General features: G+C 43.1%; 4 protein-coding genes across 4 annotated transcripts; 2 read left to right on the top strand and 2 right to left on the bottom strand.

The window, feature by feature from the left end:
• Positions 1-401: 401 nt before the first annotated feature.
• On the top strand, positions 402-3,388 carry IL334_001097 (uncharacterized protein; the record flags this gene model as incomplete). The annotated part of the gene is made up of 6 exons (XM_062932857.1): positions 402-976; positions 1,141-1,253; positions 1,318-2,411; positions 2,472-2,614; positions 2,689-3,053; positions 3,132-3,388. The coding sequence occupies 6 exons, from the start codon at positions 402-404 to the stop codon at positions 3,386-3,388; spliced, it is 2,547 nt and encodes an 848-aa protein (XP_062788908.1).
• Positions 3,389-3,889: 501 nt separating this feature from the next.
• On the bottom strand, positions 3,890-8,233 carry IL334_001096 (uncharacterized protein; the record flags this gene model as incomplete). The annotated part of the gene is made up of 8 exons (XM_062932856.1): positions 3,890-4,369; positions 4,442-4,531; positions 4,596-4,712; positions 4,780-5,600; positions 5,658-5,810; positions 5,862-6,554; positions 6,606-7,956; positions 8,027-8,233. 8 exons carry the CDS (start codon positions 8,231-8,233, stop codon positions 3,890-3,892), a joined length of 3,912 nt encoding a protein of 1,303 aa, XP_062788907.1.
• Positions 8,234-10,403: 2,170 nt separating this feature from the next.
• On the top strand, positions 10,404-15,420 carry IL334_001095 (uncharacterized protein; the record flags this gene model as incomplete). The annotated part of the gene is made up of 14 exons (XM_062932855.1): positions 10,404-11,369; positions 11,429-11,644; positions 11,709-11,840; positions 11,898-12,047; positions 12,108-12,248; positions 12,305-12,766; positions 12,826-13,040; positions 13,119-13,382; positions 13,437-13,582; positions 13,633-14,351; positions 14,403-14,462; positions 14,519-14,926; positions 14,993-15,167; positions 15,275-15,420. 14 exons carry the CDS (start codon positions 10,404-10,406, stop codon positions 15,418-15,420), a joined length of 4,200 nt encoding a protein of 1,399 aa, XP_062788906.1.
• An 890-nt stretch (positions 15,421-16,310) lies between these two features.
• IL334_001094 (uncharacterized protein) lies at positions 16,311-19,128 on the bottom strand (the record flags this gene model as incomplete). The annotated part of the gene is made up of 11 exons (XM_062932854.1): positions 16,311-16,575; positions 16,668-16,777; positions 16,845-16,929; positions 17,005-17,123; positions 17,210-17,433; positions 17,499-17,716; positions 17,786-18,083; positions 18,173-18,307; positions 18,376-18,514; positions 18,590-18,723; positions 18,804-19,128. 11 exons carry the CDS (start codon positions 19,126-19,128, stop codon positions 16,311-16,313), a joined length of 2,052 nt encoding a protein of 683 aa, XP_062788905.1.
• Positions 19,129-19,333: the final 205 nt, after the last annotated feature.

Raw genomic sequence — 19,333 nt, 5'->3', positions numbered from 1 at the left:
TTTCCCCACCTCGTTTAGGCCGACATACCTTTCCAGCACCACTCACAGAATTCAATCGTCTGAAGAAGCAGAGGGATCTTGAGCTGCTGCGCCCGTCGTCGCGCCAGGTTCGTATCGAGTTTTGGGATCTGTGTTTGGCACATCTCACGGACCCGTTCGGGGGAACTGGACTGCCTCGAAGCCAGAGGTATATATAAGAGTGGTACCTATCGTAGGTGAACATCCACGCCATCAAACTACTATTGCTCAGTCCTCTCCGTGGATCTGATCTTTTTGGGTTTAGCACAACCTTAGTTACCATCAATTCCGACCTTGTGCAAGGCACCGTTATACAGCATAGGAAGATTAGAGGAAAAAAATAATCAAAGAGGCCACATTTGGCCCTTTCCATCGCCTCATTCATGACTCAACATAATCCTCAAGGGCAACAATATGTGCCCTACGATGCCCAATTATATCAATTCTCATCGGCATCCGCATCTTCGTCCTCGATCCCACCTCACAGTCCTCTACAGCAACATCATCAACCATTCTACAGTATCAGTCCATCGAGACCAAGCACGAGTACAACAAGTCCAGAAACGTCTTTTTCATATTCTCCACATATGCCTGTAGGTATACAAAGTATGTCTTACTCTCAACCGCAACCACAAGCCCCTGGACAAATCAATATCAATCAATATCAAGTGAACTATGGAAATAATCTGCCTCCTACTTTTCCCGAAGTAGAATTAGAAGTGGAAGGTTATATGTCAGATCCAGATTTGGAAGGTGGATTAGAAGTAGAATTGGAACAAAGTAAAATTTTTGACAATGGAACTCATGATCACCATCCACCTCTTCCTTCTCGCAGGGAAACTTACGGGTCCTTATCGGGTTCAACGGATTCTATGGTTGATGGTGAGATCAAAGAACACGTTGCGAAAAGGAAACCTAGAATCACTCTACCGAGAGGGAGGGCTTGTGTAGCATGCAGGTAAGTGGGATACCCCACATTGATGTTGAGCTTGTCTGAGCTGACTCTGTTTCGCGATGTTCTGCTTCAAAGGAATCGAAAACTGTCAGTTCCAACCCTTCTCGCCAAGGTTAAGATAAACAGACGATAGGTCTGAAGCTGACGCGATTATCATTATTATGCAGCAAATGCACAGGTGACGCACCGTGCAAGACCTGTCAAAAGGCTGGTCTTGAGTGTCGGTACGAAGAGCTACCAAGAAAAAAGCCACGGGCTGTTATCCTCGAAGAAAGGGTTGGTGAGTAGCGAAATCGCAGCTATGGGTCCATCAATCTGGAGCTGAATTGAGATTATGTTTATAGCTGAGTTGGAAGCTTGTCTAAACCTTCGTCCAAATGATCCCGTACCGTCGCGCTTCCCCAACCATCATCCTACTCTCGGTCAAGGGTCAACAGAACCTTCTCTCTCCTCTCAAGTAGGTCAGCCGTTCAATGCCGACTTTCGACCTCACTCCGCTCCATCAATCGCGACTCCCACATCCTTGCTCAGCACTGAGTCCAATCCTCCAATCCTCTCTCTAACATCACACATGGCTAGCTTAAACCCGCTAAGGACAGATATAGCCCCCAACTCAGCCTTAGAATTATCATTAATACAGACGATACTTCCTTTTGCACCATTCATCGGTATACCCCTGCATTCTGCTAGATTTCTTGCCCTTCTCGCACTCCCGCCCAGTGATCTAAGACGACCTCATCCCGCGCTACTATACATTCTCTTCGCTCAAGCTATCCGAATACTGGAACTCAATCGACCTATTCCGAAATTACCTTCACCACCATCGGGGATGTTCCCACCGTCTTTTGCATCTCCTATACCTCTTCCTGAGATGGATAGGAACAAGATTCTTTCACAAATGGGTGGAACCTCGCTAATGCTTCTCGAGCGTTCGCGTTTAGAGTTGGATAAAGGTATACGAGCTGTTGATCGACCTTTCGACCTCACTCGAGCAGCCACAGGTATAGCTTGGCTCTGTTATAGCATGGGTAATTTCATCGAAGGTTGGAATATACCAGTTTCAAGATTATTGATTAGTTGTGGACTTCATCGTATAACAGGTACTTATATACCGCCCGATGGTGGATCAGGCATAAACCCAGATCTAATACCTAAACCGTACGCCCCATCACATCAATATTCTCATTCGCATTCCCTCAACCATACGACAAACCCGTTTTCGAACAATCTTCAAGGAGAACCGGATTTTCCGAGTATCAGAATGAGACCCATTATCATCCCACCTGCCAGAGACAGTATCGATTTGGCAGAAAGAGTGGCTACTTTCTGGGCGGCGAAAATGCAAGACTGGGAAGCTGGGATAGGTTGGGGTTGGTCAATCAGCTTATCAGATGATTTATGTACCACCCAATGGGCAAAAGGCTGGGGAGCTGTAGAGGTAAGTTAGAATCTCACTTGACCAAAGGTGTAACCGACTTAACTGAACCTTATACTTTAGGTCAAACCGGAAAACGTGATGGACGAAAAGCACAGTATCAGAGATCTATACGACCAGGCCTCACCTATGCACTCAAGTACTATTCCAGATACGACTTATACATTGGCTATCAAGAGTTTGGCTTTACTCCATCGATCGAGCGCGTGAGTGACCAAGCCCAAAAATGTTGCTGTATTATTTTCTTGATCAATGAAACTGATCCCATCTTTTTCTACAGACTATTTGATCTTCCCGAATCAAGTTATCCTATCCCGTTACCCAACGGTACTATCGGTTCTCCTCGCACAGCTCCTCTGACCGCTATACAAACGGTACAAATAGCACTTCGGAATTTCCGACACTGTATTCCCGAAGCCTTTCAAGATTTCACTCAATACGCTTCACCACCTTCAGAAATGCAATATGATGGATTATCAGATCCATGGTGGATCATGTTTCATGCTAATTTATATACAGCAGAAATGTTATGTTGGAGAGAAATGGCAAATCATCGTCCGAACGTATATGAAACTGCAGTAAGAGGAGCTAGGGCTTTAGTCAATCTGGTCAGAAGGGTTCCAATTGAAACATGGCCCAATCTCGGTAAGTCCACAGTCCTTATTCCGACGTACATTAAGCTGACTCAAAAGGTTTTTTTTAATTTGCTTTGGAATTGTATAGATTTGATAGTAGCTTTAGACCTATCTTTAACATCTCGATTCCTCTTCAAAGAGTCAGATCGACTTTTGAACATGCCACAATCGAATCCAGATGCAGCAAGAATGGCTTCCATGGCGTCGTCCGAAGCGGAAGTCCTGACACAAGCGTTAGTCGGTCCTTTCGATAGGTTCAATCCCATCGCAGGGATGCATAGCTTGATCGTTCAGAGAGTAAGGGAAGGCTGGCCTGAAAAAGAGGGAGAGTACGAGAGGATATGATAGTTTGTAAAAATGCCTCCAGTATTCGAGGGTGTCACTAATCAATAAGAAGAAGAGTGAAGTGTTACTACATGAAAAACAAGATCAGGAGTAGGTTCATGAAGCCAAATCCGCACCTGAAACAAGTTGGAAGAAGCATTGCAGGAGTAGAAGGATGGTTTTTTGGGAATTCTTGTCATCATCAAAATATTGCATATATAACTCATATATCTTATCATATCAACATAACATACGACATACACGCATACATGAAGACATGCGTATATACACGACATAATTGTTAAACAATATACTCTATCCATGCATATCAATTATGGGAAGATCAAACGTCGCATAAGCTCGTGCGCGTTTTAACGGGATTTGTTTTTCGTCATATTGTCTCAAATTCTGCGAGGAAGATACAGTACATTGACCCTCTTGCACGATGAAGGATAATCTACAATGGAGGCATTACAGGTATCGAACCTACCAAGATAAAAATGCGCTGATCCCATACTTGCCTTATTCTACCAGAATCCACCTTGGTCCTTCTTTCCTCTGTTTCATTTTCATGATCGGTAAATCAACACCTAGATCTTTGAAATGAGGAGTGACGTAAACTTCTCTTTCTTCAACTCCACTTTTATTCTTCGTTGTGATGATGGTCGATTTCGTTTTAGGCATTTCGATAGGTTTTGAAAATGAACATAATCCTTTTCCTAATGTAGTCAACCATGTAGGATTGATTTTAGTTAAACCTTTAATCCAAGTTTTGTTTGAACTGTTTCTGGTTAATTCAGAGAAAACGAGGAAATCAGGTGGTGATTGATGGAATAACGAGGAAGAAGGATGAATATATATAGGTTCAGAATTCAATCCGACTGCCCTGTAAATGACTCCACGAGTCGATTCGTATGTGACTCCCTTTTTTAATACAAGGTCTTCTCGAACCGCGACCTGGTCGATAAATCCTGCTGTTAGGATCTGACGTAACACTTTGAGCTGTAGTGATCACAAGGAAGTCAGCCATATGCACACTTCTAAAAGATTGTTAAGCGAAGTAAGATCACTCACTTGAGTAGCGTTAGGTGGCAATAATTTGCCTAACGGTACCTTTGCGATGGTTGAAATCTGACTTCGTAGCTGGTGTATCTCTTGCATGGCCTACAAAGACAAAGAGTCGAGTCGGCATTTCGCAATGTGTGTTGAGTCATGGAACAAAACTTACCTTGGCACGGAGGAAGTTTTTTGGGCAAAATGTTGCCGACGGATCGAACTCATATGCTCCAATTGCAGATAGGAGTTTGAACATGTCACTTGTTCCTCCTCCCAGAGCCGTGAATTGCTAAGAACAATGAAAGACTGTTCAGCTAGTGCCCTCACAGCGCTGTCAAAACCTCGTACAAACTGACCTGCTGAGCTTTGAAATATCTCCTTCTGGTCTCTTTCCTCTCCTCCTTCTCTTTCACATCTTTACTCCTTATATGTGATAATTCCGCACTATCATCTTCTTCTTCATCGATTTCAATAGCCGATTCATGAATGAATGGATCTCCGACACTCAATCCAGCCACTATAGCTATTATGAAAGGTAAACAATCATGTTGTTGACCAATAACTAACATTTTAGCAAATCTAGGTGTAACTGGATATCCAGACATTTGTTTACCCAGATCCGTTATTTTACCACCTTCATTGCCCAATTTGGATATGCCATTAATCATCTTTGTTATTGTGGGTAATTCTAATGCACCTAAATGAGTCAAAAGAGTTTCGGCTTTTCTCAATGAGATCCTGTCTGGTGGAGTAGGGAAAGGGAAATTTATAACTTGGTCGATATTCATACTTTTCATCGTGAGAACGACTCCTTCAATTGGCATTCGTAATATTTCAGGTTTTGAAAATTGTTCGAAATGGTCTTCGTATATCGCTGATGAATATAACCGGTAACAATGACCGGGTCCAGTACGTCCCGCTCTTCCTGCTCGCTGTGATGAAGAAGCCTTGGAAATCCATGACACTTGGAATGATTGAACTCCAGTTGAAGGATCATAATGCCTTTCTTTCGCTCGACCAGAATCAACGACATATCGTATACCAGGGATGGTCAAAGACGTTTCCGCGACATTAGTGGATATGATCACAAGTCTATGGCCTTCAGGTGGTGGCTTGAACACTTGCATTTGTTGCTCGTTCGATAGAAGAGAATAGAGTGGGAGGACGTGCATTGGCGCTAAACATTCATCATCAGCTGGCGCACCTGAAGTCGCTGTGTTACGCTTTAAATCACCATCCGTAGCCTCGTCTATTTCAAGTCCTTCTATTCCTTCAATGTCCTCATCATCAGTGTCCAAGGCTTCTGGATCACTCTCAGCGTTACCGTCGTCCACATCAGCTGCCAAGTCATGATCGCCACCCAGTTCTACATCTTCGGCTTCTCGTTCTACAGTCTGAAGTTAGCTTAATTCAGACGAATCTGTTGCATTAGACTCACCTTCAATTGGTAATGACACTTCTGCTCTTTGACTTTTGAAATGAGATTGTCCACCTGATTTACCTCTATTTTTGCCATACTGCTTATCCAACTTCCTGCATAAACCTTGGATTTCATTTTGTCCGGTCATGAACACCAATATCCCTCCTGGAGGTAATCTAGCGTGAATCTTACATACTTTCTTGTATGCTTCGGTAACATAATCACCGAGCGTTTTTCGACTAAAGTGTATTGTGACAGGATGTTGTCTGGCTGTGATATGCAAGACGGGAGGAGGTTTAGCAAACAACGTTGAGTTTTCGGCAAAATCTGATACTCTCAAGGTAGCTGACATGATGACTATTCTTAATGGTTTAACATCTTGTTTTCCTTCACGCCACAATTTTTCTCTTAATTTGGCGACTCGACTGAGTACACCAACCAGGACATCGGTATTTACACCTCGCTCATGTGCCTCGTCGACCACCACAACACTGTACCGACTAAGCAGAAAGTCAGATGCTAATTCTCGTAAAAGTACACCGTCTGTCATGAATTTGATAGATGTACTCGATGATGTTGTTGACGAATACCGAATTTGATGGGCAACTACGCTAGATTTGGCAGGAAGATTTAGTTCTGATCGAACTCTCTCTGCTAGAGATACAGCAGCGACTCGTCGTGGCTGAGTAACAGCAATCATACCGGGATTATCTGAAATACTCATTAACAGAAGTTCAGCTCAAATGTGGGCCAGACACTCACCAGATCCTTTGTAGCCAAATCCTGCCTCATACAGCATTTGAGGTACTTGAGTAGTCTTACCACTACCTGTCTCACCACATATGATTACTACAGGGTGCATGAGGATCGACTCGATGATGGACTGTTCTTCAGCTAAGATGGGCAATTCCATTCGTGATTCGGCTACAGAATCTCTTCGTTTGATTGTTGGTCGAATTTTAGCTTTTTCGCTGTCTTTACTTTGATCCAAAAGAGATATCGAAGGGACGTTCATTTCTTCACCAAGTGGTCCTACAAATTCACCTGTTTTCGCTACCTGTCGAATCGGAGCTTTCACTTTGTTATCCGAACCTTCTTCCTCTAACAAGTTCGGTGTAGGTGTCGGTGCAGCCCCACCCATTTGCTTCAAAGCCCAATCTTTGAAGCCCAGTGCTCTTTTCTTCGGGAACGTTCTTGATGCAGGTTCTGCTTCGTCAGACTCGTCAGATTCATCAGATCCGCTAGCTTCCTCCTCACTTTCTGACCCATCTTCATCTTGGTCTGACTCTACCTCTTCGGAAAATTCTTCCTCGTCCTCGTCCATGTCCATGTCCTCATCTTCATCCTCGTCTTCGTCGTCATCTTCATCCTCATCTTCAGAACCACCTTCCAGCTCTCTATTTCCTCTCGAAAACCTGTAATCTATTATGGGCTTTTTCTTTCGTATTTCCACTCTTGGCTGTGATGGTTCACCGCCAACGGCTTTCTTCAGCGCTCCACCGAACGAATGGGGGGCAGGGAGTGGTTTCGGCTTATCTTTGATCGGAGAAGGTTCTTTGACTGAAGACGTCGCACGAAGAGAGGAGGGACCAGCTTCAGGATGGATAGACTCATCTTCGGAGGAATCATTTGCTGAATCCGATGAATCGAATTCTGAGGAAGACGAAGAAGTTGGTTGTGTAGGTAATAGATTAGGATTCCAATTTGCTTTTTTTGGCATTTTGCCATTTCCTTTCACCTTTGTTTGAGCTTTGATATCTTTTTTACTTGGTAATATCGTAGTTTTAACATCTTCTTCATCTTCCATTCCTTCTTCTTCTTTCACAATCTCTATCGTCCTTTCTTTATTTTTACCTTTCTTAGTCTTCCCTTTGTCGTCTTCGCTTGAACTGTTTCCCTCATCTTCACCATACTTTTTCGTCAATTTATTTATACCTTGACGCACTAGTTTATCTTCTTTCTTATCATGTCGATCTTGAGCACTAGTAGGATTTAAAGGATTCTGTCCCAGAGTAGAGGTTGAGAATAGATTGGCTGAGGTTGGGGCTGAAGGTGCTAGTGATTGAAGGAGTTTGATGGTTTCTAGCCTTTGTTCAGATTTTAATTTCTTAGCCTATTTTGTACATCCCTGTTAGCTTGACACATTCATGTGCGGGAGAGATCAGATTAAGCAGTAAATTTACCATATATGATTCAAATCTCTTCCTCTTCTTCGATGACATTCCAGCCATAGCATCTTCCTTCACTTCCTGTATTTCCCCACCTCCTTCAACGGCATTTTCTATCTCATCTTGTGACTTCACTCTCTTCCGTTTCTTGTGACTTGACCCTCCAGCAACTGACCCTCGAGCTCTGGAGTTATACCGCTCTCGTACAGGTGGTCCGGCCATTCTGTCGATTAGACCTGAGTTTATCTACTTGGCGATTCAGCACTTCACTGTTTATACTACCTTATCGTGCGGGGTAGCATATGATTTATACGAAGCAATAGATTGGGAGGATTTTAAGAAGAATATCAACAATCATTCAAACCAAACTCGTGAAAGTGGACGAAAATCTTGTCGGGGATCGCCGTCAGCCCATACTTTGTGGTGGTAAATCACGTGATATAAGCGACGTTGCGATGGGCTGAGGGAAGGCTTTATTACGTAAACTCGAAAGATAACCCAAATTTATCTAGGAAACGATATGCTTGGAAAGAATCTGAACAGGGAAACATTTCACAGTCGAGCTTGAGTAAAAGTAGCTAGAGGAAGGAAGTGGGATTATGATCAATTTTGTACGTATATGTAATATTGAACAAGCCACGACCTGCATTTGTGTGCAGTGAAACCGGATCTCTGTCCTCAGTGATCTACATGCACTTCCCACATGTAAACAATCATTGCATACACGTGCCGGGTTCCTTCCCGGCGCAACTCGGACGAACCATTCATTTGGAGGGAGCTGTTGCTGTGAGAAAAAAAGCTATGTCAGGGCAAGCTCTGATTCCTGTTTTCAACCCTTCACATATGAGCCGTGCTGGGATGATAACTCTATTGATGATTCATGCCAATAGCAGTGTTCACCCTGTTCAAATCTGCTTGAATGATTGTGTGACGACGAGTATGGAGATACACTTTCATGCACACTTCTTGCTGTAGCAAGAACCATTTGATACTCAAAACTTCACGTATCTCAACAATACACCGGTGAGACAAAAATGGGGGTTGACTTATAAAGTTATTTTAGGTATTTTAGCTCGGACACAAAATAAAACGTCCATCTCTGTTACAATTAAGCACAGAACAAAGTGTCCCATCCCACCTTTTAAATGATAATCAGGGACGACGTCTGAGATGAGGAGGGGGACGGGGGAGCAAGTAATGAAGGTTCACAAGCACAATTGATTGAAAAGGCGCGGACTATTTCAGAAGTTCAGGGTAATCAAAAGAAGACCCACACCATACACAGTCGTTGGTTGACAAGCAAAGCAAACCAAGTAAGGTCTTCATCGTTCAACAAGGAAAGAGAGCCAACGGGTTCATCGGATCATTTACATTGGGAGGTGAAACCATCTCAAAAAAGATTAATTCATCTATTGTTCCCCCTCATACACAGAAATAAAATAGGAAGAAGACCCTTTATACAGCTTTCGTTCCCGTACCACTCCTTGTACACCCTTACTTATCCTATTGTGTTGATACCAAATTCTGAACGTGATTTAGATTTAGCTGTTTCGTCCGAACACTTTGCAAGCTTTTGTCATTGTGGTAATAGGTTCAAACAGTCGATATACACGAGAACGTTGACTTTTATCCACTTCATTCTCATCAATCTGGGTGTGTTTGATCACTTTTGCAGTTTGGGTGGAGCAAAGATAGATCGCGTCCGGGACCTTATTCGGATCCTTATCTGACAACCAACGGTCATTCGCTCTTTCATTAGATATTTGTGATTCAATCATATAACGAAAGCGCACAAGCCTACACCGAAACATCAATACATCACCACCACTTCCTTTATATCGCACTCTCTATCTTCAACCATTGCACAGTCTTGGTTACCATCGTCCATATACACGTCATCATCTCCGAATATTCCAAGCAATAGCATCTTGGATAGTCTGATTCTGAAATTGCCTAAAATCTAGCATTTTGACGGACTAGTAACGATTTAGTGAGCTCAACACGAGGTGAGTAATCATGTTATTGTTTCTTCCCTCCATGCATGACTGCCAGTACGCCGCTTCAGAGGAAAGCTACGGGCGAAAATCAAGTGGATTAGGGATGGTCCGGGTTCATCCTGCAGGAGCATCTGACGAACGTTGGCGATCCCATGAAGTGCTGCAGCTACTCGCCGCCAGGCCATTCAAAGCATCATTCATTAAGAAGTGCTGACTGACCTGATCGCATATTCCAGCGCATCCTGTAATCCTTCCTATCCGGGTATCCCAAGGTCAGGACTAAGTGATCATTCCTTTCACCTACACGCTTCATCGTCTAGCAGTCAATCGTCATTCCTTCCCAATTCCTTCAACCTACACCCCGAACCAGTGGGATCAAACGTCCGTACGACGAAATGTCCCGCGCCAACACCCACTCGCCGATTCTGGCGACAGAGGGTAGTACGGCATTCCAAGCACATACGCTTGCCTTGTTATCCCTCATCTCTCAACACCCTTCACCGGCTTTCCCATTCCCAGCCAACGGGCAGGATCCCGCGGGTCATCTCACCTTGTCCACATTCCCCGGAAAGAAAACACCCGCAGAAGAAGCTATCGAAAGAGCTATCATAGCACTTGGAGAAAGAGTTTGGTCAGCCGAAAAGACTCAAGGTGTCTTGCACTCAAACACTAAAGTCCCACCAGGTCAACATCAAGCTTCCGATCTGCTGACGCCAGAATGGACTCCACCAATTCATGAGGTCTTAGCAGCAGCCCAGTCATCGCCACCACCAATCTGTCCAACTTGTGCTCGACCTGTATCTGAAAACGCTACCCCTACTATCTATGCCCAATCTTCGCCGGTCTATGCTTCTCATCCATTATCTGTCTCGCTTTCTACTCCTGATGCTCAAATGCGACAATTGCCTTCTTCTCAATTCGGTTACAACCCTCATTCTATCTTGACTACTGCTTCTGGACAATCTGTGTTGACCGGTGGACCAGGTTCTGCATCTTGGTCCGTTGGAGACTCTGGTATGTCGGCTGAAAAGGAATTGGAATTACTAAAGGCTCAAGTTCAAGATATCGCCAGAGTTTGTAAAGCTGTCGCTACAGGTGATTTGACTCAAAAGATTATTGTCCCGGTTGAAGGTCAAGCTATGACTGAATTGAAGAATATTATAAACGCTATGGTTGATCGACTACAAACTTTCGCTGTCGAAGTGGAAAGAGTGTCACTGGAAGTCGGTACTCAAGGTAAACTAGGTGGTCAAGCTGTCGTAGAAGGTGTTGAAGGTACATGGAGGGAATTGACAGCTGTTGTTAACAAACTCGCCGCCAATCTGACTAACCAAGTAAGAAGTATTGCAAAGGTTACCAAAGTAAGCGATCACCTGTCTTCACCATTGTGGGCTCTGACCAATTTTGTATCTCCTGGTAGGCTGTGGCTCGAGGCGATCTAAGTGAAACCATCGATGTCGAGGCTTCAGGTGAAATTGCTGAATTGAAAACTACGGTCAATGGAATGGTGATGTCTCTTCGTACACTGGCAGATGAAGTTTCTAGGGTATCTCTGGAAGTAGGTTCTCAAGGTAAATTAGGTGGTCAAGCAAATGTTCCCGATGTCGAAGGTGTATGGAAAGATCTCACGGTTAATGTGAGTTGCTTTTGAATTTTCAACATCATTTGGTAAAATGAAGCTGATATCTGTATGAACTCAGGTCAATCGAATGTGTGAAAGTTTAACAACTCAGGTCAGATCCATCGGTAGTGTGACGACGGCGGTAGCCAGAGGTGACCTTAGTAAGATGATTGAAATTGAGGCTGAAGGAGAAATGGCGGTTCTGAAGAATGTAAATTGGTCTTTTTTTTTTTGAGCGAATGAATCCAGCTGACATAGTGCTCGGCAGACGGTCAATTCGATGATAAGGCAGCTTACTATCTTCGCCAACGAAGTAACGCGTGTGGCGCTGGAAGTAGGAACGCATGGTACTCTAGGTGGGCAAGCTGTCGTACCGGGCGTAGAAGGTGTATGGGACGATCTAACAACCAATGTGAACGTGAGTACCAAAGTTTCTACAGTATTCGTACGGTGTGACTGATATATGGAATGCTTGTAGAAAATGGCTAGAAATTTGACAGATCAAGTGCGAGAAATCGCAGAAGTCACGAAATCGGTAGCTAGAGGTGATTTGACTAAAACCGTGAATGCCGATGTACAAGGAGAAATTCTGGAACTGAAAATTACTGTTAATGATATGGTAAGCTCAGGCTGCAATCACTGTGATGATTGACGCTGACGCCAAGTCTGTTCTAGGTTGCTCAACTTACCGTTTTCGCTGCCGAAGTAACTCGTGTTTCTCTTGAAGTCGGTACAGAAGGTAAACTTGGTGGACAAGCCGATGTTCCTAATGTCGAAGGTACCTGGAAAGTTCTTACAGACAATGTCAACTTGATGGCTCTAAATCTTACAACGCAGGTACGGTCTGTTGCTGAAGTTACAACTGCCGTCGCCGCGGGTGATTTGAGTAAAAAGATCGCTGTCGATGCCTTTGGAGAGATTTTGGAATTGAAGAATACCGTCAATAATATGGTTGAATCACTTCGAAGTTTCTCGTCCGAAGTGACGCGTGTAGCCAGAGAAGTAGGAACGGACGGTAGATTGGGTGGACAAGCTAGAGTACCTGGAGTTGCAGGTACCTGGAAAGATCTAACGGATTGTGTCAATATCATGGCGGCCAATCTGACAGAACAAGTACGAACCATTGCACATGCTACCGTAGGTATACCTTTTGCTTTTTCCAATGTGCGAATTCAGCTAATTCGCCTTTTGTCTAGACTGCTGTTGCGAGAGGAGATTTGACACAAAAGGTCGTAGGAGTCAAAGTGTCCGGAGAGATTCTTGATTTAGTCAACACGATCAATAACATGATTGACCAATTGGCGATTTTCGCTGCTGAAGTCACTCGAGTCGCGAGAGAAGTAGGAACCGAAGGTAAATTGGGTGTACAAGCTGAAGTAGAGAATATAGAAGGAACATGGCAAGAGATTACGTGAGTTTACTTCCATCTGCTTCTATCAGTATAACTGTGCCCTCTTTGCCATTGACTGACCGCTATTCTGACGTATAGGTCGAACGTTAATACTATGGCTAGCAACTTGACGTCACAAGTACGAGCTTTCGCTCAAATTTCCGCCGCGGCCACAGATGGTGATTTCACGAGATTCATTACGGTCGAAGCTTCCGGTGAAATGGATAGTTTGAAGACTAAGATCAATCAAATGGTGTACAATTTGAGAGAATCGATAGAGAAGAATACGAAAGCTAGACAAGAGGCAGAAATGGCAAATAGATCCAAATCTGAATTCTTGGCCAACATGTCGCACGAAATCAGGTGAGTGACTCGTCCTTAAATCAGATGACCCTTTACTAACACGCATTCGTATAGAACTCCAATGAATGGTATCATCGGTATGACAGTATTGACCCTAGAAAGTGAATTGACTCGACAACAAAGAGAAAACTTGATGATCGTCTCTAGTTTGGCGGGATCCCTGTTGACTATCATTGATGATATCTTGGATATCTCCAAGAGTAAGTGAATAGATTCACGAAAAGTTCGCTTCGCTGACTGAAGTAAACAGTCGAGGCCGGTCGGATGACTATGGAACAAATCCCCTTCTCACTTCGACTTGCTGTATTCAGTGTACTCAAGACACTTTGTGTCAAAGCATCTCAGAACAAACTCGACTTGATTTTTGACATCGATCCTACAATTCCCGATCAGCTCATTGGTGATCCTCTTCGACTACGACAAGTCATCACCAACCTGATTGGTAATGCTGTCAAATTCACTACTAAAGGTCAAGTGGCATTATCATGTCGAGTGAAAGGATATGTATCCAACGCAGTTGGATTAGAATTCTGTGTCGCCGATACAGGTATCGGAATCAAACAAGATAAACTCGATGTCATCTTCGATACTTTCGCTCAAGCTGATGGATCCACAACGAGGAAATACGGTGGAACTGGGTTAGGTTTGACCATCTCTAAGAGATTAGTGAATTTGATGTCTGGTGATTTATGGGTAGAATCTGAATACGGAGCTGGGTCAAGGTTCTACTTCACGACTGTAGCTGAAATGACCTCAACACCCAGAGAACAATTGATAGAAAGATTAGGTCCATGGGCAGGAAGGAATATCTTGTTTATCGATACTCTCGGTGACGAAACTGGTATCGCTAGAATGTTGGCTGAATTAGGGTTGAAACCTATCGTCATTCATGCTGTTTCTGAGGTCTATAGTCTCCCTCAACAAGGTTTGACCATGTTTGATACCATGATTGTTGACTCACTCAAGGCTGTAAGTGTGTCGGTGAACGACAATTCGGAACCTCGCTAATGGTTATAACAGGCTGGGGAATTACGAGGTATCGAATATTTGAGATACATCCCAATCGTATTGCTTGCTCCCGTAAGTCTGACTTTACCTTCTTAGATGACAAAAACGCTCATCCCCGTCGTATCTAGTCAAACCGACCTCCAGGACCCGAGAATCCATCATTCATCGATTTACCCGAACCGCGACGACGTCTTCTTGCACTCCCTTCAGCTGGAGATCAATCACTCTCGCCTATCCCGGTTAAAGATTGTCTCGAAATGGGAATCAACACATACTATACAACCCCACTAAACTTGCAAGAACTTTCAAATGCAATTGTACCAGCGTTAGAATCACATCAAATGCAACCCGGTGATAGTGTCAAAGATGCTGTTTTAAGTATTCTTTTAGCGGAGGATAATTTAGTCAATCAGAAACTCGCTGTCAAATTATTAGAAGTGGCTGGACACAAGATGGAAGTCGCTGATAACGGTGAGATCGCCATTGAAAAGTACAAGAGAAAACAATTGGCTCGAACACCCTTCGATGTCATTCTTGTAAGTTCGCCCATTTTTTTCGGCTCCACACGTGCATATGATGGCTGATGTGGGGATCAACTACAGATGGACGTATCGATGCCTGTCATGGGTGGTATGGAGGCTACCGGATTGATAAGAGAATATGAAGCCAATGAAGGTGTACCTAGAACACCTATCATAGCTTTAACCGCTCATGCTATGATAGGTGATAAAGAACGATGTTTAGAAGCTGGTATGGATCACTACGTTCCTAAACCATGTAAGTAATATTCCCATTGTCATCTCGATTTCATCTGTCTTGAGTATGTCGATATTTACAAGTTCACAAGAGTACCTCGCTGACTTTAACTGATTGTTTTGGAATAGTGCGAAGAGGCGATTTGATAGCTGCTATTGCTCGCGTTCTGACTACCAACCCTGCACCTATGTCGACTCAAGGTGGTGTACCGTCACAGGAATCAAACCAAACGTTTGATGTAGGATTGGGTACCGGCAGTGCTCCATATTCATAGTAACATCGATCGAAAACCCTATCTTCTATTTTTCGCATTGAATTCACATTTTTGGGATACCCTTATATCTTGCCTATTACATTTTTATCGATCTCATCTCTCACAATAGCATTCTGGCTCGCTCATCATTTGACTCTATCATTTCCAGCAATACAATTCCCAAATTGGACATGAAGATAGAGGACGGGATACAGCCAGAAATGAAACAGAAAGCAAACTTGTAGCTTTACTATGATTTTTCGCAAATATAAACGTCAAACATACACGGACAAAACTGTATCTTTAACATTTGAATACATTTAGAGACATGAAATTTACAAATTTTGGACACTTACTTTCTTACTGTTCATTCTTTACTTTTCATTCTTTGACTTCGAGATCGGTTTTCAAGGTTATCGCAATTTACTATTTGGTTTATGGTTTTTTTATTGTTTAGCGGTCGAGATCGTGGCTTTCATTTTATTTTCAATTTTGAAGGGGAAAAGTTGTGTATATGTATCTCTCTTGAATGAATCAAATGAATGCAGCTCTTCCGGTCTATCAAGCCATACTATGTCTATACGTGCATTTAAACTCGCTGACAGTTCGCGCGACTGAGCACGGAGTGTACAGTACAACAAGATAAAAGTGCTAAAGCTCGTGCATGCAATCAAAATTAGATATCCAAACCCACGAATATATATTTACAAAGATACAAAGAGAATATATAAATGACTGTATATGTTTAATCGTCCTTTATTCTGTTCTTATAAAGACAGCGCACCCCTATTGTTTTACGCTACTCGAGATAAAAGGTTTCACTCTACCGTCCGTAATTCGAACACAACGTAAACCCTCTTCAGATTATACAGTGTCGTCAAATACTTTGCGATCAGTATGTATTCCGTGAATTACAGTAGTATCCCCATATTCAAGCCCACGAAGGCAAGCATGCTCCAGAGACCGCATCTAATTTCCATTCTTATCGAATTTGAGAAACCAGTTTGTTTAACTTCTGGTTCGGTGGCAGTTACCGTATTGCTTCTGGCAGAAGTGGTGCTTTCTCTCGATGATGAACCTGAGCTTGAACCTGCACCTCGACCTGCTGCGGCTTTGTATAAAGCTTGAATATCTGATTTCCATTGTTCCTCATCGTACCGTTTGACCCTCCGATCACTGAGAATATGATCGGTGAGTATACTTCTCTTAACTGTCATCGAAAACGAAGGAAGAGTACGAAGATCCTGTTACGAACAAACAATACTTACTAAGTAATTAAACCGTTGATCTCGCCTTCAACATCAGTAGTTTGGGTCCATACCGCCCCGGAACACGCAAGATTCGTCACCTGACTTTGCAGCTGGCCAAGTAGATCACGCTATATATCTCATTGACGATCAGCTTTGTACTATATATAGGGGTGGTCCGATAAAGGATGAACGCACGGATCTTGCATTCCATTCCTCCAGCGTATCGTCAATCTCGTAAGTCTCATTAATCTCCTTGATAGATTTGGGAACATTCCACAGACTATCGTGCACAACAAGAAAGAAGATGTCAGTGACATTGGAATACCAAAAGTGAAAGATAATCACGTAAACTTACTGTTCGATGGTAACGTTGTATCCCAAACCACCAAATTCACCTTGGAACCCTATTCTAAGCGGATCATACGGTCCAGAAGGATTATCAGCATTTGGCATTCCACATTGTGGAGAAGGATACTACATGTTCAAACCACAAAACTGTCAGTCCTACTTTATGACGATAATCGCAAAACAAGGAAAAGACCTGACTGAAAGATACTCACGTGGTGATTGTCAGAGAAATCTCCAGCGCCATGATCATTCCAACCACTTGTAGCGTCAATCAGTCTTGTGGGATCTAGGTTTTGGATGACACCGGTATGTTCCAATTCGGATCCATCATTAGGTTGTCCCCAGCCTTCATTGAAGACAACCCAAGTGTATATCGAAGGGAAGGATTTATGAAGATTGACCAACTCCGTAAATTCTGCTAACCATTGAGCTTGTTCTGTCGACCAGTCCAAACGCTGGAATCAGCATGTACGCATGGTGAAAGTATTGAATGTCACTTACGAGCTTTGTTAGGTATATACTCCTTCTTAGCAGTCGTGCTAGGCATATCTTGGATCACCAATAAACCTAGCTCATCGCATGCTCGATAAAATAAATCGGTCTCAACTTTGACATGCTTTCGAACCATGTTGAATCCAAGATCTTTAAGCATCTGAAGATCGAATTTCATAGCTTCATATGATGGAGGAGTATACAGCCCATCTGGCCAGAATCCTTGACTGTACGCCATTTCCACGCACCATAAGCAAAGGTGGCAGTGTGACATCGAATATGGGATATCGACTCACTCGAGTGTACCAAAGGCGAAAATGAAATCGCCATTCAGAAGCGGTCTAACAGTTCCATCTACTGTACCTTTACCTATGCTTCGAAATCCTGTATAAGTAGTCACAATATCATCTCCCATAGTGACAGTAACGTTATAGAGCGTAGGGGTATCAGGTGACCATGTTTGGATGTTCGGTACGGTGAAATTGAACGGTAATTCGGATTGTCCTGAAGACTCATATGCTGTACCTTGTGAATCTGATAGAACTATTTTCACCCCTTGGGTAGAACCATCAGAGGTGTGAACATTGATCGTGCCTACAATAGAATCGCGGATTAACAGATATCCTCTCCCTGAAGCAACGACAAAGTGCTTCGAGGGTGAAGCACAAGTAAGCAGAACTTACCGACGCCATCCATATCACCAGTTAAATCGATTCGACGAATATACGTTTTGGGCACAGGTTCGATGAAGACACTTTGCCAGATCCCACTACATGGAGTATAGAAGATATGACTTGGATCTCTGGTTTGTTTGCCAACTATCACAAGGGATAATCAGCGATACTGTAAACAGTCTTGTTCTAGGACATGTTTTTCGGAGACACACCAGGTATGATATATTCCGTGCTATCGGTAGGATCATGCACGAAGACTGTTATCTCATTCTCTTTTCCATATTCGACCAGAGAACTGATTTCCGCATCGAATCTGGTAAATCCGCCTTTATGTGTCGTGGCATTTTTGCCCTATAAGCGACCAGGCATATTAGTGTTGATCATTCGCTTCATTGCTAGAGTAATATCGGATGCGAAGAAACTTACATTGATAAATACAGTAGCTTCATAGTCTACCGCACCGAAATTGATCAATAAAGATTGATTGGACCAATCCGATGGCACGGTGAATTTGGTTTGAAACCATGAAAATTCATTATCTTTTATATCGATTTTCAGGCCTAAGTAAGGAGAGCCGAGGCAACACTTTGTGAGCAAGTATGCACGGTAAATATCCTTTTTATGACCAATACTGACATACCACTTAGACCACTTTCAATACAACTTGGAATCATTACAGCTTGACCCCAGTCTTCTCCTTTTCCCGTAGGAAGAGAATTGATATCAGAGAAATTTGAAGCTTGTTCATATCTCCAGATACCATTCAAGCTTTGCCATTTATCTCGAATCTGTTGAGGTCTGGGATATTCAGTCCATGGATTCGTACCTACTTTATTGGTCCAATCTGTATCTAGAGGTGGGGTTTGTATTTGATATCCTGATTTGTCCGCAGGATACTGTGCGTGTGAGGATTGTATCCCACTAGACATGATTAAGATTCCATAAATTGTTAGTGAGTTGATCATGTCGATTGTGGTAATAATCTGAGATTAACGGAGCCCTTCACCGAAAAACGTTTGTGAAGATATAATGAGATATCAAAATCAATCAATGAATTTTGTAGAGACGTAAAGGTGTGAATATTAGAGCGCAGGGGGGAAAGGAGACGGTCCAGAAACAGGAAATAAAGTGAGTGAAATTCAACGAACGAGTGAGAGTGAGAATTGTCTA

This window comes from Kwoniella shivajii, chromosome 1 (assembly GCF_035658355.1).
Source record: "Kwoniella shivajii chromosome 1, complete sequence".
In the NCBI taxonomy this organism is placed as follows: domain Eukaryota; kingdom Fungi; phylum Basidiomycota; class Tremellomycetes; order Tremellales; family Cryptococcaceae; genus Kwoniella; species Kwoniella shivajii.
This window is presented reverse-complemented; position numbering and strand designations above follow the sequence as displayed.